Source organism: Amaranthus tricolor, chromosome 14, assembly GCF_026212465.1.
Source record: "Amaranthus tricolor cultivar Red isolate AtriRed21 chromosome 14, ASM2621246v1, whole genome shotgun sequence".
NCBI classification, from domain to species: domain Eukaryota; kingdom Viridiplantae; phylum Streptophyta; class Magnoliopsida; order Caryophyllales; family Amaranthaceae; genus Amaranthus; species Amaranthus tricolor.
The window spans coordinates 12438129-12463976 of NC_080060.1; the positions used below are offsets into that span (position 1 = coordinate 12438129).

The window sequence follows — 25848 nt, forward strand, 5'->3', positions numbered from 1 at the left end:
AAAGTAAATACAAGGTTATTGGAAGATTGAAAAGGCTGAAATAATGCTCATTTCTAAGTGACTTTAGGAAGGAAATAATGACATTGGGTTTCCAATACATGGAAAACTCAACCAACTTGTTAGAGCTCAATTCATTCCCCACAATCTCCAAATTGTATTCCCATTGTTAAAGTTGAACCACATCAAAATGACAATAACCCTGAAATTGGATCGGAGTTGAAATTATTGAAGTTGATGAAGCTTATTTTCAGACACTCTTATTTCCAAACACTCTTACGTTGTTTGAGGCCTACATGCCAGGTAATCTAGCTGATAATTATTGCAGCAGTTATTTGAGGCCTTAAGTAAATTTCTTATAGCTTTAAATGGTTTAAAATAAAAGAAACTTCAAAAAAAAAAAAAGACAATAAAGCGAATTTTTAGAATTTCTCTTATTTTTTTTCAACTTGCCATAATTTTCAAGAACATTGTGAGTTGCATTTGGTCCTAATTAGGGATAATAATGGGTCGTACTCAACTCGAATTATATCCACCCTCCGACATTCTTCTAGATAAAACTCATATTATGTTTTTCAGCTCACCTCTACTTGAAGTCGGATTATGCATATTTCAACTTTGCTCCGACTTAGACTTTCAAACCTCTGACAAACATTTTTTATCATACTTTTGTACCCCATTTAAGCCACTTTGTTTGCTAGTTTTTCCTCAAAAATAGCTTTATAATAAATTAAATTCTAGATAATTTACTCTTTTGTATAGTTAGTGGTGTTTTTAGTATATTTTGCAGGATCTCAAAGTACTTAGTTAGAGCATCATTGACTAGGAGATGGACCCTTGATAGCATAGGAGCTTTGAAGAACAAGAAAAGAGAAAAAGCAGCATGACTCGGTCGAGTCCAGGTCAAATTTTTCCCCAATTTAAAACAACTTAGAAATCAGTTTCGAAAAATTCATTTCGTCATCTTCTCCGACTTAAAACGCTCTAGACTTTTCTAGCCCTTCAGAGTCAAGATATTTTAGGGAGATATTTCTATTAATTTATGTAATAAATTAGTGGTCACAATTGATTTTGTTCTCCTATAAATAGGGTTCTTCTCCTCCATTGTTAGGCATCCCAATTCAAGGACAAGAAAGTAAAATTCCACCTTTATTTTGTAATCTCTAGTAAATAGTAGTAATTGTTGTAAGTTCTTCACACAATCTATTGTATTCAAACATTTATCTTCAAGAAGCAATTGAAGATATTAAATTTTGCAATTGAGGTATTAATTCTTCCTCAACTTTTCTAAATTTAATGTTGCATTGTTTAATTTGATCTTTAGAATTTGCTTAATTTCAGAAATTGATGATTCGAAATGTTGTTGAATTTAGCTTGAATATTCATCTTCTTCCACATTCATCTTCAATATTTACACTTTCCTATAACATTGAAAATAAGAAATTAATCGATTCAAACCTACAATTTAACTTTGTATCAAGAGATTAAGCAATCTATTTGTCATATATGCATCTAATTGACTAAATCATATTCTTATCATTCCATATTTAACCGAATCATTGGTATCAAAAATTTGAAATTAACCTTTATTTTTCACCATTAGCAAGAGATTAACCTAAAATTCAGATATTATAGATGATGTAACTTAACTAGCTTCCTTGTGGATCAACCCCATACTTGCTAACTATACTAGTTGTAGTAGCTAATGTGGAACTTATTGTTTGACCGACCCCTCGAGAAATAAAACTACCTCGGGGAGCCGATCAACCTTCGACGGATTTCAAATTAATATTAGCTTTATTCTTATCGAAATTATACTAATAATTTAAAAGTATAAAAAACTAATAGAGTAGCCTTTCAAATACAACTTAACAAAGAAAATATGTCCTTAAACTTCTAGAATCGCAATTAGAAACGTATAGAATTGCAGAATTGCGACTATAATCATACGATTCTACCGATTCTACACGATTCTGTAAATATTGCACAAAAATGCTAAATTAGGCCTTAGCCCACCCAATCAACTATATCCTGGACGAAAAAATCTACTTTTATGACTAGCACGCGTGACATTTGGAATTATTAGTTTTTTAATGAAAATTCTTGCTATCTTAGAGCTGTTCTTTTTAACCTAGATTGCCAGTTAAGATTTGGTTTAATTTGGTGTTAATGACTTATATATTAATTATTGAATTAGTGTCTATCATTGGTAAGTTTTGATTTATAGATTGTGAAACTATTGAGTTTATTTATTAATTGCTATTATGAATAGTTTGGCTTTAAAACTGTTACAATATACAAGGTCACTCTACTTAACATTGTTTAATTTAATAAGGATTATTTTTATTGTATTTACTTTGTGTTTGTTTTACTAAATTATATATTGATTATATGATTAGTGTTTATCTTTTTATATTTGTCAAGTCATTAAAATAGAAAAAGGAAATAAATAAGAAGCACATATATATTTTTTAAATAATAACAAAAATTTTAAAATATTAAATGAATTTTAAGTGTTGGTTTACAACAAAAATGTTATGAGACTTGTTTTTGATTTGAGGTAAATTTACGCTTTTAACAACCTTTGCTATTATTCACCTAATCTCTCTTTTAATACTCAATTATGAAACGTAAACATTGCATTTAAAACTTTAATTATTATAATTATTTTTAATTCGGAGTTGAGTGTCAGTTCATGTGGTACCCCAGATTAAACTCTAAAAAGGATTGATGGACTACTCATATCAATAAGGTGCATCTTCTTTTCATGAAAGTCCATTTGCTAAAAACTCCACAGTTAAGCATGCTTGGTGGGTAACAATCTTAAGATTGGTGACCTCCTGAGAAGTTTTCCTGAGGTGCGCACGAGTGACGCCAAAGTGCGCTGGAAAGACTTGTATTAGTCTGTGAGGCCTGTCTACAGTCTCACGAGTAGTCACCGGCGGTGCGAGGGGCCAGGGTGTTACAAGTCCAATCGAGTCGGGTCATGAGATCCAACTATGGCCCGTCGCTGAATTAGACTCGAACTATATAATCGAATTCTGAGTCGGATATTATCTTTCTCGAACTTGAATCAGATTAAATTTCTCGGATCGAGACAAATTTGGACTAAATTGCTATCCCTAGTCTTAATTTTCTGAACTTGGCTGAATTCATTTTCGCCTAAGTATAATGATATATGACTACAAACACATGAACAAATCAATGTTGCATAAGTCTTGACTACAAACACATGCATCTAATATGACTTGTTTGCTAACCTTTATATCAACCATATATAGTGTGTGTGTATAGGACTTAGTTAAACTTTTACCCACTTATCAACCATTCCCTTCACTTTCATCATGAATCCAAATGATGATCCAAATGAAGAACAATTTAACAATTGTATTCTTTGCGTTAAGAAACTTAATATGGTGGTTTGCGTAGCTCATAAACCTAATAAAAACATAGTGTGCACTAGACAAGGATGTCAGGGAGCATATGTTTGTGGAACAAAACAGCCCCTTCCTAATTGTGTAAGCATGTTTGTTAGGTTAGATAAACCAAAATGGAATGTTCAACATCGCAGACTGGTTTTTAGGAAGTGTGGTCGGGTTTTCCAACAACCGATATAAGGGATCAACCTCAACATATTATTGATATGGTCAACAATTTTTATAGACCTTGCGGATATCCTGGTTGTGACTATACATCAACCTTTAATAGCAAGTATAACCATATTGTATTTTTGGGAATAGAGGTATTTATAAGAGGGGTTTTTCCTCTTATGGGTGTTTGGTAAGTGGGATTAAAGGATGAGAACGGGACTTTATATTCAAAAAATTTTATATTATATGTTTGTTTAATGGGATTGAGAATGGAGGTGGGATTGGCAATGAGATTAGACCCCCATAATTCCTAAGAAAATAATATCATGGGGGTTGTTAAGGGGTGAGAATTGAGATAAATGCAAAAAGACTACCTTTAGTCAATAAAAAAAATACAAATATGTTATTTTATTTTAAAAGTGCAAAATGGTAAATTTATAATTTATTCTTATCCTCACATATACCAAATAAGAGTTTAGGTTATATTATTAACAATTTCCAACAAATAATTTTCAATCTCAATCCGATCTATTAATCCCTAAAGTTTCATTCCCACATATCAAACACCCCCTGATTGTTAGCAAGATAATAAAATATTTCTCCTTAGAAATGGCGTTTCGTTTCCGTCTTATTCTTATACTCCCTCTGAAGCAGTGATTTCAGGACAAAGAGACTCATTGAGTAGATGTAGCTAAACTCGTATTATACGAGAAAATTTTGGTTGATTCGGTACTCAATAGGTAAACTATCCATTGGTAATAGTAAGAGACAAATAAAATAAACCTAATATTGGTGAGTTGGATTTTACTGCTTCTTTAAGTCTATTATTAATGATTAATGGCTATTTAATTACTTAATTTGAGGTAGATATAGAATAGATTGTATGATATTTTGTAATTTAAACAATCGGAAATGTATTTCATTACTCGTTTATAAATTTGGAAAGTAGCAAAAAGTTTTGGGGTATGAATTCCATCTTGAACAACTGTTATACAGCTGCCATGAATAATCCAATCTATTTACAAGTTTCCTACAATAATTTATCTATTGATTAATCATAAATAATTCCAACTGTTAAATTACTTATCCAAAAATATTGTTCTTCCAAAAGTTACCTGTTTTTATAGGCAACATTTTTAAATAAAAATGATAAAATAAATTAAAATTACAAAAATATTAACAAAAATAACACAAAAAAATTCAAATACTTCTAGTAACCACTCATCCACCCCATTCTGACCACCCCACCTCAACCAATCCACCATTCCAGCCAGCCACCGCTTTCCCTCCCCACCCTCACTGCCATCCACCCTCCCCTTCCTTTCCTTCAATGCCTCCCCTGTCAATATCTTGCAAGGAACAGCTTGCTACAGGTTTACAGCTAATACTTGTCGTAAGACAACGTCATTCCTACTGGTTCTCTTTGATAGAGGAAATTTGTAATCTTAATGTTATATCCAAGAATATACTTCATTAATATTCATAGCAAAACTACTGTAACATGCTTCCATGTTCTTAATTAAACTCACACTAGAAAGATAGATCAGAAGTATAATTTCCTTGCTAAAAAATTCTTATAATGTCGACAATGGCCATCCACATTTTTAAGGAAAATCGCAAAAGGATTGGATTATTTTAAGTAATTTTTCTTTAAAGTTAACGTAATTTCATTTGCTTTTTGGACTCTATTGACATTTTGCTTTTAATTTGTATTTAGTATTTAATTTATAAATTAAATATAATCAATTGAAATCTTATTTGATCCGTCTTAATATAAAGGTTATTAATATTAATTTTTTTTATAAACTTTAATAATATATAATTAAAAATATTATAAATTAAATTAATGTATTTTGAGACGAATAAAATACAAATTGAACTAATTTAAATGAGTATACTCTTATGAGATCAAAGTACATACCAAACATTGTTTTAATGAAAAGTAGGTTCCTAAGGCAGTCGTCAGAATCATGAAAGTACACAAATTTTCAAGAACTTGGAAAAAGTCTTAAGAAAATCTATTTGATATTTTTTAATTTACTAGTTGTTACCTGTCGTTTTAAAAATAATTTTAATGATTAAATAAAATATATTATATATAATTTTAAAAATTCTACTATAGTTAAAAACAATGATTAAAAATCAATTACATTAAGATAAATAAATAATTCACGCAATAATAACTTTACAACAAAATCAGTTCTGAAGAGTTTATTTTGCAAAACAACCAAATTCCTAATTATGCATACCCTATTGGTAACATTACCAACAACCCAAATAAGAATCTTTTTCAATTGTAGGAGGATTTAATTCGGTTGTGCTTAGTGATTAGGCTCAGAATAGAACTGCACTTAACATTAGACCCTAACCAAGCTAGCGTATCATTCAAAAATATATCTCCGACATTATACTCAAAGAGCAAATTGAATTTTTCACCCTAACCAAGCAGATTTTCCCGGCTTAGTAGTAAGGCCCCCGAACCCCATTTCACCCATTTGCTTAGAAGAAGAGGCTTCAATGAATATGCTTAATTACCTAAGCTTCAATACAGGGTCGAACACCTAGTCTTGGCACTTGATTTTGTTATACCATATACTCTAACATATGTTATGAATTATAACATAATTATGCACTCTCAGAAGCAAGTACTGTTCCAGCACAAGCACGCTGCACAATGGTACCAAATCCAACAATAACAAGTAGAAACATATACTCGAGTAATAGTAACCAATTTATAGTTAATAAACAAATAACCATTGTATTACATAGTCATTGTAACTTTCACAATGAAATTATATCATATCATAGTTTCATTAAAATAGGATATAGTAACATAATATGAGTGATTACATTTAAAGTAGTGGTAATAAATGGCAAATTAGATCACATGAACACCCTAAAGATATCCAAATAAACACTAACAAAAACAAACATTGACCAACTATGGAAGGACTCTTTAGAACTGAAAATTTCACTCAATTGGAGTGAAGAAAAAATAATTTGAAGATTAAAGAAAGCTGAATTTAGGGTTAATGAATATTGTTTTGTATTACCTTGAATGAATAGTACAGCCCTAATTTATACAACTGATTAAGAGTTAACGAAGGAAACAACTATTCTAGGAAAAGAATATTACCCTAATATTACAAAATAACTAAAGTAATAAAATATTGGAGAATAAACTAAAATATACACAAATATTCTGACACTCCCCCGCAAGTTAGGTTATAGGGTTTCCAATGCCTAACTTGGATAACGTAGTCTCGAAGGCTTCAGCTGAAACTCCCTTTGTAAAGATGCCGACTAGCTGATCTTCTGATCTCACATGTGGAATGCTGATGATTTCCTTCTCTAATTTTTCCTTTATGAAGTATCTGTCAACCTCCACGTGTTTTGTTCGATCATGTTGGACCGGATTTTCTAAGATATCAATAGTTGCTTTATTGTCACAGAATAACTTGCATGCTCTTGTTGGTGGAAAGTTGAGTTCGCATAAGAGTTTTCTTAGCCATAGGATCTCTGTTATTCCTCTTGCTACCCCTCTGAACCCTACTTCTACACTTGATAATGCGACTACTTTCTGTTTCTTACTCCTCCAAGTAACCAAGTTACCCCCTACAAGAGTGAAGTATCCTGATGTAGATTTTCCACTGTCTCGGTCGCCTGCCCAATCAGCATTTGTGTAGGCTACGAGGTCAAGGTGATGGTTTTTACCAAAGAAGACTCCTCTATCACTCGTGCCTTTCAAGTATCTCAAAATTCTTACCACTGCTTTCATATGTGCAGTTTGTGGTAAGTGCATGAATCGGCTCACAACTCCAACTGCATATGATATGTCGGGTCTAGTGTGAGATAGATAGATCAGTTTGCCCACCAGTTTTTGATACTTCTCCTTGTCAATTAGTTCTCCTTGAAGTGTTGTCTGAAGTTTATGATTAGCAACGATTGGTGTTTCTGTTGGTTTGCAGTCAAGCATACCTGTGATATTCGAGAATTTAAAATAAATAAAATTATTTTGGGCTTTAAACTAATTAGAAAATTTACCATGAATCAAGTGAGTTAAGTAGGTTATAATAATAATAATAATAATAATAATAATAATTAATAATAATAATAATAATAATAATAATAATAATAAAATAAAAAATAAATAAATAAAAAAACTTGGAAGTGGGCGGCAAGGTAGGCTAAGTGCCAAAAACCTTATCTTAGTCTTATCCTAATTTTCTTGCATAAAAAGGGAAATATTAAAATTTAAAAAAAAAAAAAGATTATTGTATACCCATACCCCAAATCAGTAACCCAATTCCCCTTACCCTTTTCCTTCCTTCTTCTTCGAGCAATCAGCAACACCATCAACATCTTCATCACCTTCCTCCTTCTTCTGAAATTTCGAGTGCCTTCAAGCTAGATTAATCATCTTCTCGTTAATTCAACTAGTCCATTCGTGATCCCTTCTCTCTGTGCAGCAAAATCAGTGGCGGTTTTCACCGAACACGAACACCGCTTCTCACGGTGGTTCTACAACCATTACCAGCGTTCCTTCTTCTTGTAATTGTTGGTGTAAACAAACTAAGGTATTAAATCTCTTAATTTCTATGTGTAATTTCATTTTACTCATCTTTTATAATCGATTTTCTTCTCATATGTTCGAACCCTAACTATTTCTAATCGAAATTATATGTAAACAAATGAATATATTTGTAGAATTTATTCCATTAAAGAAGAAAGATCTGAAAATCCTTTTGTGTTCTTTGTTCATCCATTTCGAAGGCTTTAGTTGGGTTCTTTTTAGTGTTGATAGTGCGAATACGGTAGTTGTGGGACCGCCTTTGATTCAGGAAATGATCGAGCAATTTCAGCTGATACGCAAGAGGATGAAAGCAGCTCAAGATAGGCAAAAGAGTTACGCAGACCAACGACGTCGACCTCTTGAATTTCAAGTTGGAGATAAAGTCTTCCTTCGAGTCTCACCAACTAGAGGTGTGATGAGGTTTGGAAAGAAAGGTAAGCTCAGTCCAAGATTCATTGGACCCTACGAGATCCTTGAACGCATAGGCGAGGTCGCATATCGACTTGCGTTACCTGCGTCTATTGATAGAGTGCATGATGTGTTTCACGTATCTCAATTAAGGCAGTACATCTGGGATGACTCACACGTTCTTCAACCCGAACAATTAACCTTGGATGACACCTTGCAGTATAAAGAGACTCCCATTCAGATTCTAGATAAGAAGACGCATGATACTCGTCCAGGTAGTGTAGCACTTGTGAAAGTGCTATGGTCTAATCACGTTACCGAAGAAGCCACGTGGGAGGCACAAGATGCCATGAGACGCGATTATCCTTGGTTATTTGCTTAGGTATTTATATTTTTATCGTTTTATATGTATTGCATCTCGTTAGTCTTATAAAGTTAAGTTCGAGGACGAACTTCATTCTAAGTTGGGTAGAATCATAATATTTCGAAATAATACTAAGTTTTAGCGATGCTAAGCCTTAAAATTTTGATTAGTTCGCATAATTGTACGAGTTATATAGATTCTTTCAATGCATAAGTATGAGTAATTGGGTAACATAGTCTTATGATATGTATGATAGCTAGATATTTGAGCTTGTGCTTGAGACTGGACTTAACTTCGAGGACGAATTTCTTCTTAAGTTGGGTAGAATGTGACATTCGGGAATTTTAAATAAATAAAATTATTTAGGGCTTTAAACTAATTAGAAAATTTACCATGAATCAAGTGAGTTAAGTAGGTTATAATAATAATAATAATAATAATAATAATTATAATAAATAAATAAATAAATAAAAAATAAATAAAAAAAATAAAAAAACTTGGAAGTGGGCGGCAAGGTAGGCTAAGTGCCAAAAACCTTAACTTAGTCTTATCCTAATTTTCTTGCATAAGAAGGGAAAGATTAAAATTAAAAAAAAAGATTATTATATACCCATACCCCAAATCAGTAACCCAATTCCCCTTTCCGTTTTCCTTCCTTCTTCTTCGAGCAATCAGCAACACCATCAACATCTTCATCACCTTCCTCCTTCTTTTGAAATTTCGAGTGCCTTCAAGCTAGATTAATCATCTTCTCGTTAATTCAACTGGTCCTTTCGTGTTCCCTTCTCTCTGTGCAGCAAAATCAGTGGCGGCTTTCACCGAACACGAACACCGCTTCTCACGGTGGTTCTACAACCATTACCGGCGTTCCTTCTTCTTGTAATTGTTGGTGTAAACAAACTAAGGTATTAAATCTCTTAATCTCTATGTGTAATTTCATTTTACTCATCTTTTATAATCGATTTTCTTCTCATATGTTCGAACCCTAACTATTTCTAATCGAAATTATATGTAAACAAATGAATATATTTGTAGAATTTATTCCATTAAAGAAGAAAGATCTGAAAATCCTTTTGTGTTCTTTGTTCATCCATTTCGAAGGCTTTAGTTGGGTTCTTTTTAGTGTTGATTAGTATTGGTTTTTGGGTTATTAAAGTTTGGTATTTATTGAAATTTCAGTCCAGAATTTGAACATTCTGTTTTGGCCACTTTCGAAGTAGTTCTAATTGTTTTTGGGTTCTGGTTCCTTCATAAGAATTGTAGAGCTCCGAGTCACGGTCGCGTGGGCACTTGAATCGCCCCAAAATGAGTTTGTATGAGGAAGTTATACCCAAAATGCTAGCATGGTGTCTTGTAAATTCGAAAATGATATTTTTGATTTACTTGTTCATAATTAAAGTTGGAGTTCAAATTGAGTACTCTTTTTATCATGTGTTTAGGGTTAGTAGTTATCCTTCAATTGGGCTTTATTCATATGAGATTGATTTTATTGGCATATTTTCATTAGCATGCTCCTTCGTCATGAATTAAGCTTTAATTTTATTGAATCTTGAGGTTATATAAATTAATTGGATGAGTTATGTTGATTGGGAGTATTAGCTGGATATGAGATATTGGATAATTGTTGTTAGGAATTAGAAACTTATGGCAAATAATGATGATGATGATGTCTTGATTTTGGTTGGGTTAATGAACTTCTCACGTAAATGTTAGCTGTTCATGGAGGTTTTGATAATGATGATGACAAGTAATTGAGTAAAGTGATACTCTTAGGTGATATATTAGATGTTTGTTGATTTGAGAACTTGTTATGGGTATTATGTTGATTGATAGATTTGGGTGAAGTTGAGATTAATCATTTTGGGTTGTGGATACTCGTTAAAAGCTAATTGTTAGATGATTTAATATTTTAGATGGATTATTAAATTCTTTATGAGCAATAGCGATTGTGGGCTAGAATGGTTACTTCCAGTTTAATAAGATGTCAATGGTGAATTAAAGATCAAGTTTTACTAGTATATGATGCTTAGAAATGTTAAAACCAAGAGTTATGGGTAAGTATCGAATAATTTGATATTCTTGAAAGTATTATGTGATTCTTTGAGGATTTCTAACATTGAGTTTGAATGTATATATTGGTGTTTAAGTGGAAATATTAGAATAGCTGGTGAAACTATGCGTTCTTAGGATGAGTAGTAATAAACTATATGAACCTAGTTGTAGTACCGTATGCTTTGTTGTGATGCTATATTTGTTATGCTTCAGGAGGCGACTTTATCGAAGAGCCCTTCTAGTAATCGCGGGGTAGCAGTTTTGGCCTCTTGAAGCGTACTTTTTGGTGAGTAGTAACAGTCCCTTAAAAAGGGGTCTGGCCAGGCTACTATTTGTAAAATGTTTATTTAAAGTTTGTGAAATTTACATGAATGTGATAAATGTTTATGAATGATTATGCTGATATTGATATGGTCAATGGATCGGGCTTGCGAGCTGGTCATTGACGGAGTTGAGAAACATGGTTCCCTACTCCCTGTTTTGAAGTGAATTGTCATTGAGATATTGACTAGCTTCACCCGAGAGAGACATAGCCTTAGAGCTATGGATGTTCCTCTCAACTACACTCCCTGTGCGCACATAGATCTAGAAAATTGATGTTGCTTTTAAAGCATTGTTTTGAATTGCTGTGTTTAATTGTTTTGGATTGTTGCTTCTCACTCAGTTTAATCTGATTCCTTGTTGTTTCCATCTTTTAGCTGATTACAAGTTGGATCCGGTCGGGAATAATCGGGTTAGCAATGTTGATGAGAGTGCTAAAGATGTCCTTTTGAGCTGAGGCCGTATAAGCTTATAGTTTGTATTAGGAATTTTTTAATGTATATTAGTTCTGATTAGTTCTGATTATGTTGATTATAATGGACTCGTAGTGAGTTGTATGGTCACTTTATGTTTAGATTAGATATTTGGTTTGAGAGTTAGCCGTGTTGGTTTCGTAATAGAGCTGATGATTCCTTTGCCCAGGTTTTGGGATATGATTTAAGTTTCATGGGAAATAATCCCCGTGACGACCCTGTTTACCCAGTCAACGGTAAGTCGGGTTGTTACAGTTTGTATCAGAGCCGGTTTGTGAATTGAGGACCTTTGGATGGGTAATAAGGATATAGGATAAGTGTGAGTTAGAGAAAGACACTAGGTGTGAAGTTAGAGATTGGGTAGACGCTAGTTAGTGGAGTATCGTGAAGTGGACGTTTGATTCAATTATTGTTTTACAGTGTTTCATATGCGTATGTGTGCATGCATCCTCATCGAGTTATTTGTTGTTGTTAAAATGTATGATCTTTGTTTATTTGTGAACGTATAGCGTTCAGAATCTTGTGCCTCGTCACGAGAGTTATGAGACTAAGGAAGAGTCTAAGAGCTCCCATGATTCTGAGCGTACGGTTACGTCACATGAGGCATCTCATGCGCGATCCGATCATACTGAGACCTCTAGACCTGTCGTTCCAGCTGCCGTCACAGCCGAACAGTTTGAGACTATGCTAAAGATGCTCCACGCGCAGCAGCAGCAAAACCTTCTTCTGCAACAGCAGGTGCTTCAGTCACTTAACGCCGGATCTTCAAAGGGTAGTTCTGGGCACGATTTAGGGGCGTCACAAGCAGAAGGTATTCAAAGGTTAGCCCCTAAGACGTATGATGGCAAGGGTCCTCCTACTAAGCTAGACGACTGGATCCGGGAGATGGAGAAGATATTCGTGATACTGAAGACACCCGAGGATATGAGAGTAGATCTAGGGTTCATTACCTGACCGGTGACGCCGATACTTGGTGGGTCACTCATAGAGATACTCTTCTATCAGCTCCTTCCGCAGCTACATCGGAGCACCCTTCTACCGTATCTCCTCTTCCCTGGAGCTTGTTTGTGTCAGTGCTTCGCGACGAGTTCTTTCCTTTACATCTTCAGCGGAGGATGTTCGATGAGTACTCTCGACTTACGCAGGGAACCCAGACCGTTCACCAGTACTACGTTCGATTTATGGAATTAGCTAAGTATGTGGACGACATGAAGATTGGGGAGAGATTCAGGGCTCAGAGGTTCTTATCAGGGTTAAGTCTGGATATCCGGGAACGTATGAGGAACCTGGGACATGAACATGTTAGGGATGTGTATCACGATGCCTGTGAGGCTGAACGCCTATGGGATGAGCGGAAAGCCACTCAAGGGCTGAAGCGACGCAGAGAGGACACCCATGATATAGTACAAAACTTTGGGGGTAGACGATTTCTAACACCTACACAGTTCCACCGAGAGTCAAGATCTAGTTTTGGGAGATCAACCTTGAGCACTCCTCAGAGTAGTAAGAACATCGAGTGTTACCATTGGGGGAAGAAGGGTCACAAGAGGGTTGACTGCTACAAGTACATACGTGAGCAAGGTTTAAGGGGTACACCGCAAGGTCCAGCGCAGAAGCCGACAGGTAGTCAAGCTGGTGTGACTCAGGATAGAAGACAGGGTCGACCGCAGGCATCTTTTGGGCGTGGTTCGCAGAGTCAGGGATCTGTTATGGGAAGTTCATCTAGACCATCTGTTGGTACACCAGTTAGTGGCACCAAGGCCTCAGGGAAGCTTATGACTCTCAAGAGAGATGAAGCAGAGGTTAAACCAGGAGTTATTACGGGTATGTTTTTAGTCAACAATAAACCTGCATATGTTTTATTTGATTCGGGAGCATCACATTCTTTTGTTGCATCTTCGTGTGTATCAAAGTTGCATTTGCCTAATTCGCTTGAGATAAATAGTGAGTTTACACAACCATCGGGCGAGAGAATCTTATGTCAGCGAGTGTACAAGGATATAGCTTTAGACTTCATGGGAATGGATTTACGCGTAGATTTGATAGAGTTTCCCTTAGATAATTTTGATGTTATCTTGGGTATGGATTGGTTGAGGAAGTACAAGGCAAGTTTTGATTGTTGGATGAAGAAGGTAGCTATACAAGGACCTAAAGGGCGGAAAGTGATTTTTAAGGGTTTTGTGCCAAAGAATCACACTAAGATCATATCTGTTATCAAACTGAAAACATATCTGAGGAAGAATTACCCAATGATTCTATGTCACGTAGTAGACACGACGATGTGCACACCCGAGATAGGAGAGATACGTGTAGTACGTGAGTTTGAGGATGTTTTTCCTTCTGAGATACCTGGATTACCACCTCCGAGACCAGTTGATTTGACGATTGATCTTGTACCGGGCACGAGTCCTATATCTAAGGCTCCATATCGCATGGCACCTAGAGAGACAGCAGAGTTAAAGGTGCAACTGCAAGAATTGTTAGATAAGGGTTATATACGCCTAAGCGTATCTCCTTGGGGCGCACCCGTTCTCTTTGTTAAGAAGAAAGATGGATCCTTTAGGTTATGTAGATTATTGAGAGCTCAATCGGGCTACTGTGAAGAACAAATATCCTCTTCCTAGGATAGATGACCTGCTCGATCAGCTCAGAGGTGCATCGGTGTTCTCTAAGATCGATTTGAGGTCTGGCTATCATCAGCTGAACATCTCGCCAAAGGATATTCCTAAGACAGCCTTTAGAACACGATATGGGCATTATGAGTTTACGGTTATGCCCTTTGGTTTAACCAACACACCGGCGGCATTCATGGCCCTCATGAACAACATCTTTACCGCGTATCTTGATCAGTTCGTTGTAATATTCATTGATGATATTTTAGTTTATTCTAAGGACGAAGATCAGCATGCCGAACATTTGAGGATCGTATTACAGACCTTGAGAGAGCATAAGTTGTATGCCAAATTCTCAAAGTGCGAATTTTGGCTACGCAAGGTTTCTTTTCTTGGGCACATAGTGTCTATTGAGGGTATATCGGTAGACCCGGCGAAGGTGGAGGCGATTTCGACTTGGGCCATACCAAGGAACGCGTCTGAAGTTCGAAGTTTCTTAGGTTTGGTGGGGTGTTACCGAAGATTTGTACGCGACTTTTCCAAGATTGCGCGACCGTTAACGCAGTTGACTAGAAAAGATATACGATTTGTTTGGGATGAACAGTGCGATGAAGCTTTTAGCATTCTCAAGACACGACTGACTTCTGCACCTATCTTAGCATTACCTGACGGAGAGTCAGAATTTGAGTTGTACACTGATGCGTCGAAGAATGGTTTGGGGTGTGTGTTGATGCAAAATGGGCGCGTCATTGCGTATGCTTCACGGCAACTAAAGACCCACGATATCAACTATCCGACACATGACATGGAGTTAGCTGCGGTAGTCTTCGCTCTCAAGATATGGAGACACTATCTGTATGGTACTAATTTTAAGGTCTTGTCTGATCACAAAAATCTGAAGTACATATTCAGCCAGAGGGAGTTGAATATGAGGCAACGGCGATGGCTAGAGTTGATTTCAGATTATAATATGGAGATCCGATACCATGAGGGAAAAGCTAATGTCGTCGCTGATGCCTTGAGCCGGAAAGCTGTACATAGTTTATGTAATGCCCTAGCCAGAGTGCGCTTAAGAGAAGAAATAGAGGAGATGGGTATCGAGATAGTAGAGCATGGGGCAGTGGCGTCAATGATGGAGGTGACTTCTGATTTGTTTGAGGAGATAAGGATGAAACAGACTGAAGATATACATCTGATTGAGAAGGCTTCCATAGTGGTAGAAACACCTGACCCACATTCTAGTATTCAAGAGGATGGCAGTTTGCGATATGACTATAGATGGTGTGTGCCTAACGATTCCGACCTACGTACTCGCATTTTGAGAGAGGCGCATAGTTCATGTTTCTCCACACATCCGGGCACTGATAAGATGTACCAAGATCTCAAGAGAACGTTTTGGTGGCATGGTATGAAAAAGGATGTTGCTAATTTTGTTGCCAAATGCTTAACCTGCCAGAAGGTCAAGATAGATCACCGTCGACCTCAAGGTTTACTTCATCTGTTGCCGATACCCGAATGGAAGTGGAAATCGATATCTATGGACTTTTTGTGTGGATTACCAAGGACTACAAAGGGCAACAATATGATTTGGGTCATAGTTGATCGATTGACAAAATTGGCACATTTCATTCCGATGAAGGACACCTGGAATAAGCATCAGTTGGCTTTAGCGTATCGACAGCAAGTGGTGAGACACCACGGAGTCCCACGAAACATAACCTCAGATAGAGATGCTCGGTTTTTGTCTAATTTTTGGCAAAAGCTACAGGATTCTTTGGGTACTGAGTTGAGAATGAGCACAGCGTTTCACCCAGCTACATACGAACAGACAGACCGGATTATACAGACACTTGAGGATATGCTATGAGCTTGTGTCTTAGATTTTGGTGGTTTATGGGACGATAAGTTGGATATGATAGAGTTCTCATATAATAACAGTTATCATTCGAGTATTGGGATGACACTATTCGAGGCACTATATGGTCGTAGTTGTCGTAGCCCTGTATGTTGGGATGATAGTGCGAATACGGTAGTTGTGGGACCGCCTTTGATTCAAGAAATGATCGAGCAATTTCAGCTGATACGCAAGAGGATGAAAGCAGCTCAAGATAGCCAAAAGAGTTACGCACACCAACGACGTCGACCTCTTGAATTTCAAGTTGGAGATAAAGTCTTCCTTCGAGTCTCACCAACTAGAGATGTGATGAGGTTTGGAAAGAAAGGTAAGCTCAGTCCAAGATTCATTGGACACTACGAGATCCTTGAACGCATAGGCGAGGTCGCATATCGACTTACGTTACCTGCATCTATTGATAGAGTGCATGATGTGTTTCACGTATCTCAATTAAGGCAGTACATCTGGGATGACTCACACATTCTTCAACCCGAACAATTAACCTTTGATGACACCTTGCAGTATGAAGAGACTCCCATTCAGATTCTAGATAAGAAGACGCGTGATACTCGTCGAGGTAGTGTAGCACTTGTGAAAGTGCTATGGTCTAATCACGTTAACGAAGAAGCCACGTGGGAGGCACAAGATGCCATGAGACGCGATTATCCTTGGTTATTTGCTTAGGTATTTATATTTTTATCGTTTTATATGTATTGCATCTCGTTAGTCTTATAAAGTTAAGTTCGAGGACGAACTTTATTCTAAGTTGGGTAGAATCATAATATTTCGAAACAATACTAAGTTTTAGCGATGCTAAGCCTTAAAATTTTTATTAGTTCGCATAATTGTACGAGTTATATAGATTCTTTCAATGCATAAGTATGAGTAATTGGGTAACATAGTCTTATGATATGTATGATAGCTGGATATTAGAGTTTGTGCTTGAGACTTGACTTAACTTCGAGGACGAATTTCTTCTTAAGTTGGGTAGAATGTGACATTCGGGAATTTAAAATAAATAAAATTATTTAGGGCTTTAAACTAATTAGAAAATTTACCATGAATCAAGTGAGTTAAGTAGGTTATAATAATAATAATAATAATAATAATAATAATAATAATAATAATAAAAATAATAATAATAATAATAATAATAATATTAATAATAATAATAATAATAATAATAATAATAATAATAATAATAATAATAATAAAATAAATAAATAAATAAATAATAAATAAAAAAAATAAAAAAAATAAAAAAACTTGGAAGTGGGCGGCAAGGTAGGCTAAGTGCCAAAAACCTTAACTTAGTCTTATCCTAATTTTCTTGCATAAGAAGGGAAAGATTAAAATTAAAAAAAAAGATTATTATATACCCATACCCCAAATCAGTAACCCAATTCCCCTTTCCGTTTTCCTTCCTTCTTCTTCGAGCAATCAGCAACACCATCAACATCTTCATCACCTTCCTCCTTCTTTTGAAATTTCGAGTGCCTTCAAGCTAGATTAATCATCTTCTCGTTAATTCAACTGGTCCTTTCGTGTTCCCTTCTCTCTGTGCAGCAAAATCAGTGGCGGCTTTCACCGAACACGAACACCGCTTCTCACGGTGGTTCTACAACCAATACCGGCGTTCCTTCTTCTTGTAATTGTTGGTGTAAACAAACTAAGGTATTAAATCTCTTAATTTCTATGTGTAATTTCATTTTACTCATCTTTTATAATCGATTTTCTTCTCATATGTTCGAACCCTAACTATTTCTAATCGAAATTATATGTAAACAAATGAATATATTTGTAGAATTTATTCCATTAAAGAAGAAAGATCTGAAAATTCTTTTGTGTTCTTTGTTCATCCATTTCGAAGGCTTTAGTTGGGTTCTTTTTAGTGTTGATTAGTATTGGTTTTTGGGTTATTAAAGTTTGGTATTTATTGAAATTTCAGTCCGGAATTTGAACATTCTGTTTTGGCCACTTTCGAAGTAGTTCTAATTGTTTTTGGGTTCTGGTTCCTTCATAAGAATTGTAGAGCTCCAAGTCACGGTCGCGTGGGCACTTGAAATGCCCCAAAATGAGTTTGTATGAGGAAGTTATACCCAAAATGCTAGCATGGTGTCTTGTAAATTCGAAAATGATATTTTTGATTTACTTGTTCATAATTAAAGTTGGAGTTCAAATTGAGTACTCTTTTTATCATGTGTTTAGGGTTAGTAGTTATCCTTCAATTGGGCTTTATTCATATGAGATTGATTTTATTGGCATATTTTCATTTGCGTGCTCCTTCGTCATGAATTAAGCTTTAATTTTATTGAATCTTGAGGTTATATAAATTAATTGGATGAGTTATGTTGATTGGGAGTATTAGCTGGATATGAGATATTGGATAATTATTGTTAGGAATTAGAAACTTATGGCAAATAATGATGATGATGATGATGTCTTGATTTTAGTTGGGTTAATGAACTTCTCACGTAAATGTTAGCTGTTAATGGAGGTTTTGATAATGATGATGACAAGTAATTGAGTAAAGTGATACTCTTAGGTGATATATTAGATGTTTGTTGATTTGAGAACTTGTTATGGGTATTATGTTGATTGATAGATTTGGGTGAAGTTGAGATTAATCATTTTGGGTTGTGGATACTCGTTAAAAGCTAATTGTTAGATGATTTAATATTTTAGATGGATTATTAAATTCTTTATGAGCAATAGCGATTGTGGGCTAGAATGGTTAATTCCAGTTTAATAAGATGTAAATGGTGAATTAAAGATCAAGTTTTACTAGTATATGATGCTTAGAAATGTTAAAACCAAGAGTTATGGGTAAGTATCGAATAATTTGATATTCTTGAAAGTATTATGTGATTCTTTGAGGATTTCTAACATTGAGTTTGAATGTATATATTGGTGTTTAAGTGGAAATATTAGAATAGCTGGTGAAACTATGCGTTCTTAGGATGAGTAGTAATAAACTATATGAACCTAGTCGTAGTACCGTATGCTTTGTTGTGATGCTATATTTGTTATGCTTCAGGAGGCGACTTTATCGAAGAGCCCTTCTAGTAATCGCAGGGTAGCAGTTTTGGCCTTTTGAAGCGTACTTTTTGGTGAGTAGTAACAGTCCCTTAAAAAGGGGTCTGGCCAGGCTACTATTTGTAAAATGTTTATTTAAAGTTTGTGAAATTTACATGAATGTGATAAATGTTTATGAATGATTATGCTGATATTGATATGGTCAATGGATCGGGCTTGCGAGCTGGTCATTGACGGAGTTGAGGAACATGGTTCCCTACTCCCTGTTTTGAAGTGAATTGTCATTGAGATATTGACTAGCTTCACCCGAGAGAGACATAGCCTTAGAGCTATGGATGTTCCTCTCAACTACACTCCCTGTGCGCACATAAATCTAGGAAATTGATGTTGCTTTTAAACCATTATTTTGAATTGTTGTGTTTAATTGTTTTGGATTGTTGCTTCTCACTCAGTTTAATCTGATTCCTTGTTGTTTCCATCTTTTAGCTGATTACAGGTCGGATCCGGTCGGGAATAATCGGGTTAGCAATGTTGATGAGAGTGCTAAGGATGTTCTTTTGAGCTGAGGCCGTGGAAGCTTATAGTTTGTATTAGGAATTTGTTTAATGTATATTAGTTCTGATTAGTTCTGATTATGTTGATTATAATGGACTCGTAGTGAGTTGTATGGTCACTTTATGTTTAGATTAGATATTTGGTTTGAGAGTTAGCCGTGTTGGTTTCTTAATAGAGCTGGTGATTCCTTTGCCCAGGTTTTGGGATATGATTTAAGTTTCTTGGGAAATAATCCCCGTGACGACCCTGTTTACCCAGTCAACGGTAAGTCGGGTTGTTACAATACCTACCTCTGCTAACAGATCTAAGACATATTTCTTTTGATTGATGAAGATTCCCTTCTTGGACCGAAAAACTTCTATACCAAGGAAGTACTTTAAGTTTCCCAAATCCTTCATCTCGAACTCCATGAATAATTTCCTCTTAAGCTCCTTTATCTCCCTTTCATTGTTCCTAGTTATTATCATATCATCTACATAAATGATTAGACATGTGATCTGACCATCTCCTTTCTTCAGGAACAGAGTATGGTCGGAATGGCTCTATTCATACCCAAATTTCTTCATTGCTGTGTAAACCTACCAAACCAAGCTCTTGGAGACTGTTTCAAGCCATACAACGCTCTTTTAAGTCTACATCCTTCTCCTAGAGCAAATTCATCTGAAAAATGGGGTGGAGCATGCATATACACCTCTTCTTCGATCTCGCCATGTAGGAATGCGATCTTTACATCGAACTGGTAGAGGGGCCAATCTTTATTAGCAGCTATAGAGAATATGACCCTGATGGTGTCTATCTTGGCAACGGAAGAGAAGGTTTCGAAGTAATCAATCCCGTAAGTCTGTGTATACCCCTTTGCCAGAAGGCGAGTTTTGTATCTCTCAATAGTTCCGTCTGCATGATACTTTATTGTAAAAACCCATTTGCAGCCTACTGGTTTTTTGCTTTTAGGTAGTATACACTTGTCCCATGTTCTATTTTTTTTTTAAAGCCGAGATCTCATCTTCCATTGCTTCATTCCACCTTGGGTTTCGGAGGGCTTCTTCAGTGCTTTTGGGTAGGGAACTTGAGTATAGACTGGCTTGGAATGCCACAGCTGTCTGTGCGAAGTTATTCGTCTCTCGGTTAATAGGATACCGAGATCTCTGTGATTCGAATTCTGGATCATACCTTCTTGGAGGAACACCTCTTTTGCTCCTTGGAGGTAATTCATATCTGCAGGGTGAATTAACAACACCAGATATATCATCATTAGTTTGAGATTCAGGTTCAGTTAATACCTCTTGAGGCTCACAGACATCCTCTTGATCATTAGATGCTTCAGACAAGGTAGGGGAGGCCTGAGGAGAAAGTAATACTATGTTTTCCGTAGCATGTCTGTGGGATTACCTACTTGCTCTTTGGGGTTCAGATCATTAGTTACGGAGTGTGTAAGCCAGCTCAAGTCATCACATGTAGTCTCCCCCTGAGAACGAAGCTGGGAGTAGGCATGGCCACGGTCCGGGTTGGGCCGGTTTCGTTCCGGTTCCATCCGGTTTCGGTTCCACCCGGTTCCGGTTCCATTTGGAACCTGTCGCGAACGGTTCCGGTTCCGGTTCTGGTTCCGGGCGGTTCCAAACAGTTCCTTGGGGGTTCCGGCGGTTCCAACTTGCAGGACGGGCGGGTCGGACCATCGGTTCCATTTTTATTTTTCCTTTAAACATTTATATAATATAAAAATACTATAATATTGCGGACCTACCTTTGATGATTACTTGATTATTAACGAAATTCATTGCTTGTCAAGTTGTCATCGTTATTAAAATATTTACTAAAAAGAATAAAAAAATAAATTAATAAGAAACGAATCAACGATAATGTCAATAAAGATGATTAATAAAAAAAGAGGTAGAAAATAGACTTGAACCTAGTATCCAAAGGAATATTAAGCTGCCTACGTATCCCGAAGAAATCAAAGCCCACGTAGTTCTTTGTCATACCTTTTATTTGTAGTTGTTGAATGTTGATTTATCGTTGTCCGATTGATCCTATTCGTCTTCGTCATCATCATCTGGTTGGTTAGATGCTTCCGCTGACTCTCCTCCTGACGATGATACAGATGTACCCATCATCATCCATGGATCATCATCATCGCATTGATCATTATCACTCCTTAGTCCTTGTGTTCGAATCTCCGCTTGATCCCAATCTTTCTTGCAAACACATATTTGAATACTATGTGGAGCAAGACGAGATCTCTTTTCGTCCAAAACTCTTCTACCTGCACTAAAAGCAGACTCCGACGCAATCGTAGAAGCAGGAATTGCAAGGATATCCTTTGCAATTCTCGATAATATGGGGAATTTTATTGATTTTTCTTTCCACCACTCTAAAATACTATAGTTACCTTGATCAATTTCAAAGTGATGTTTAAAATAACTATCTAATTCTAAATATGCAGTGGAGGGTGAAGAAGAAGATTATCCTACACAACTATCATCTTGGCTCATTATATTAGCTATTACGGAATTATAATAAGAGGGACGTGCCGAGACGCTAGCACGCCTAGACGTATCGCGTTTTGGGTTATATACACTAGCATAGTAATCATAAAGTTCTGCTAAAAGTTTTTTACAAGTTCCAACATAATTATATACATCACTAGGCGGGCGATCTAATGATTGGTAGTAAAATCCAATTACTTTAGTAAGGACTTTTGTTTTAAAACATGGGTCTAAAATGATTGCAATTCCATAAATATAAAGAAAATCGGTAAAATATGCCTTCCACTTATCCATCATATCTGCAAGAATCGACTTTAAATATGGGTTAGTATCATCATGCGTATGTTTAAGAAGATGATAAAAAATAGTAATACACTCACTTATTACTAAGTGAACGTTTGGTTCGTAAACATATGAAAAAATCTTAGTTGCGTGGTCATAAGCTTCTAATATTTTATGTACACCTATAGCTAGTTCCCATGTGTCATCAGTTATACAGTTATCTGTACACTCACTATAAAGTTGTGTTATAACTGGACGATAATCAATCGTTTTTCTTAATAAATCGTTGGTTGAGCCCCAACGTGTAGGAGTATCTAATGACCAATACACTTTTTTTAGTTGATATTGGTCACATAATTGCTTATATCGTCTCTTTATTTGTCCAATTCTAAGCCACTTCACTATGTCTCTAATTGGATCTAATAAATCGCTTAATTGTTTTATACCTGCTTGGCAAGATAAGTTAACTATATGAGCACAACAACGTATGTGTAATAAGCTACCCCCAAGGATAAAACTAAATGCAGGTTCGTTATACAAAAGTTCCATACATTTAATGTTAACGGTTGCATTATCGGTAGAACAACAAAATATCTTATCTAATAAGTTCCATTCTCTACATATCTCTACTAATCTATATTTTATGTTTTCACTCGTATGTCTTTCTAGCATTGTCTCAAAAGCAATTATTCTTTTTTGAATAATCCAATTTTGATCTATCTATGCTTCTTTGCCAAATGTTTGTTAAAAGATCCCGTACCACCACTTAACACGTATTCACAAAACACAATAAATATATTTTTATAAAATATGAATATATAATGTATGTATAAAAAACTGAAAAAGTATTTACCTCTGGCGAAATTGTATGAAACTAAGGGCTTTACTCCTTGACCTTCACAAATTTGACAAGCGCATAAGAAAACAAACAGCTCTACCACTAGGAGGTGGCATTGTCGGAAAAGGTTGTCTTACTGGTTCATCTTCATCTAAATTTAAAATTAAAGACATACTCAAATACCACGATATATAAATAAATAATAATTTAAAATTTAATCAATTTGAAGAATAAAATTACAAAACTAACCGATAGTTTGGAAATTGATTCGTTTACCACGAGCTTGTCTTTTTTGTTGTTGTTGTAGTTGTTCTTCATGTGATCTTGTTGATGACTGTCGAGATATATGTATCCCAGTAGGGGTCGTTGGTTCCTCTTCTTGTTCTTCTTCTTCTTCATCAATTTGTATTTATCTTTCCACTTCTTCTGCATAATTATGTAATTCTTGGTCGTACCCTTCTGGATAATTTGGTTCATAATTATAATTACTAATCGAAGGTGTTGTTGATACCGACGGAGTTGAAGTGGCCTTTCTTTTGGAGCTAGAACCTCCCAATGATTTTGCCACTTTAGTAACTTTTTTAGAGGCTTTTTTCAAAAAAGAAGACATGATTGATAATATTGAAATAATAATAATAGAATTAATAAATAAATAAATAATTAATAGACTAATTATGTAATTAACTAAATTAAGAAATAATTAAAAGACTAATTATTTAATTAAGAAAATAATTGCGTAATTAAGTAATTAAGTAGAGAGAGTAAGTAGAGAGAGTAGGAGAAGAGATGAGTTGTGAATGAAATTGATTGAAAGTGATGGGTATTTATAGGAAAATTTGCAACGGCTAGTTTCAAGGTCCGGTTCACCCGGACCGGTCCCGGTTTTGGACCGGTTCATCCGGACCGGTTCCGATTCCAACCCGCGGTTCTTAGGTCCAGTTCATGTAGTTTTTTTCCGGCGGTTTCACGGTTCCGCGGTTCGGGCCGGTTCGGAACCTGTCGCAAACGGTTCCGGTTCCAAGCGGTTCGGGACCGGTTCCGTTCAGGGTAACCCGCTCCGTGGCCATCCCTAGCTGGGAGTAAAAATAGGAATGCTCAAAGAAGTCACAATCCATTGTGGTATACAGCTTATTCTGAGTCAGATCAAAGCAGCGATATCCCTTTTGCCATAGCCCACAAAGATACACTTAACAGCCCAGGGTTCCAGTTTGTTTCGAGCAAGTTCGGGTAAATGGACATACATAACACACCCAAAGATCCGATTGGGTACGTACTTTAATCGATTCGAATTGGTGTTTTTTAAAAAAAAAACAAAAAACTGAAGTCGCAAAAAATGTGCGAATGAACCACGGATGAATTGCATGTTTTGTGCGACTCATCCGTGGTCCAGTCGCACGCGACCCAATTTTTGTTTTTTTTATTTTTTATTATTTTACATTATTATTATCTAAATTATATAAATAATTTTTATTTATTTAATAAATTATATTATTATTATTTTTATAATTCCTGTTATTATAATTTATATTATTATTATTATTATTATTATTATTATTATTGTTGTTGTTGTTGTTGTTGTTGTTGTTGTTGTTGTTGTTGTTGTTGTTATTGTTGTTGTTGTTGTTGTTGTTGTTGTTTATGTTGTTGTTGTTGTTGTTGTTGTTATTATTATTATTATTATTATTATTATTATTATTATTATTATTAATTTAAATAATTTATAATTTATATTATTAATATTATTATTTTCTTATTATTATTATTATTATTATTATTATTATTATTATTATTATTATTATTACTATAATTATTATTATTATTATTATTATTATTATTATTATTATTATTATTATTATTATTATTATTAATTTAAATAATTTATAATTTATATTATTATTATTATGATTATTGTTGTTGTTGTTGTTGTTGTTATTATTATTAATTTAAATAATTTAAAATTTATATTATTATTATTATTATTTTCTTATTATTATTATTATTATTATTATTATTATTATTATTATTATTATTATTATTATTATTATTATTATTATTATTATTATTGTTATTGTTATTATTATTATTATTATTATTATTATTATTATTATTATTATTTTCTTCTTCTTCTTCTTCTTCCTCTTCTTCTTCTTCTTCTTCTTCTTCTTCTTCTTCTTCTTATTATTATTATTATTATTATTATTATTATTATTATTATTATTATTATTATTATTATTATTATTAACTTAAATAATTTATAATTTATATTATTAGTATTATTATTTTTTATTATTTAATATTATTATGTATTTTTTTATTATTAGAATTATTTTATTTTATATATTTTTTAATGTAGTTGAAATTTTAATTATT

The 25848-nt window shown here is 34.8% G+C and overlaps 1 protein-coding gene across 2 annotated transcripts; it reads left to right on the forward strand.

Moving 5' to 3' along the window:
• The first annotated feature begins 7860 nt into the window (after positions 1 to 7860).
• On the forward strand, positions 7861 to 11896 carry LOC130799886 (uncharacterized). Of its 2 annotated transcripts, XM_057663163.1 has the most exons (4): positions 7861 to 8950; positions 9730 to 9837; positions 11198 to 11270; positions 11683 to 11896. In XM_057663163.1, the coding sequence occupies exon 1, from the start codon at positions 8279 to 8281 to the stop codon at positions 8948 to 8950; it is 672 nt and encodes a 223-aa protein (XP_057519146.1). In that variant the 5' UTR covers positions 7861 to 8278; the 3' UTR covers positions 9730 to 9837; positions 11198 to 11270; positions 11683 to 11896. The 2 variants fall into 2 exon arrangements, with proteins under 2 accessions (XP_057519146.1, XP_057519147.1); XM_057663164.1 differs by lacking the exon at positions 9730 to 9837.
• Positions 11897 to 25848: the final 13952 nt, after the last annotated feature.

Coding starts and splice junctions, on each gene's coding strand:
- LOC130799886 (XM_057663163.1), top strand. CDS start 8,279: ATGAATATATTTGTAGAATTTATTCCATTAAAGAAGAAAGATCTGAAA.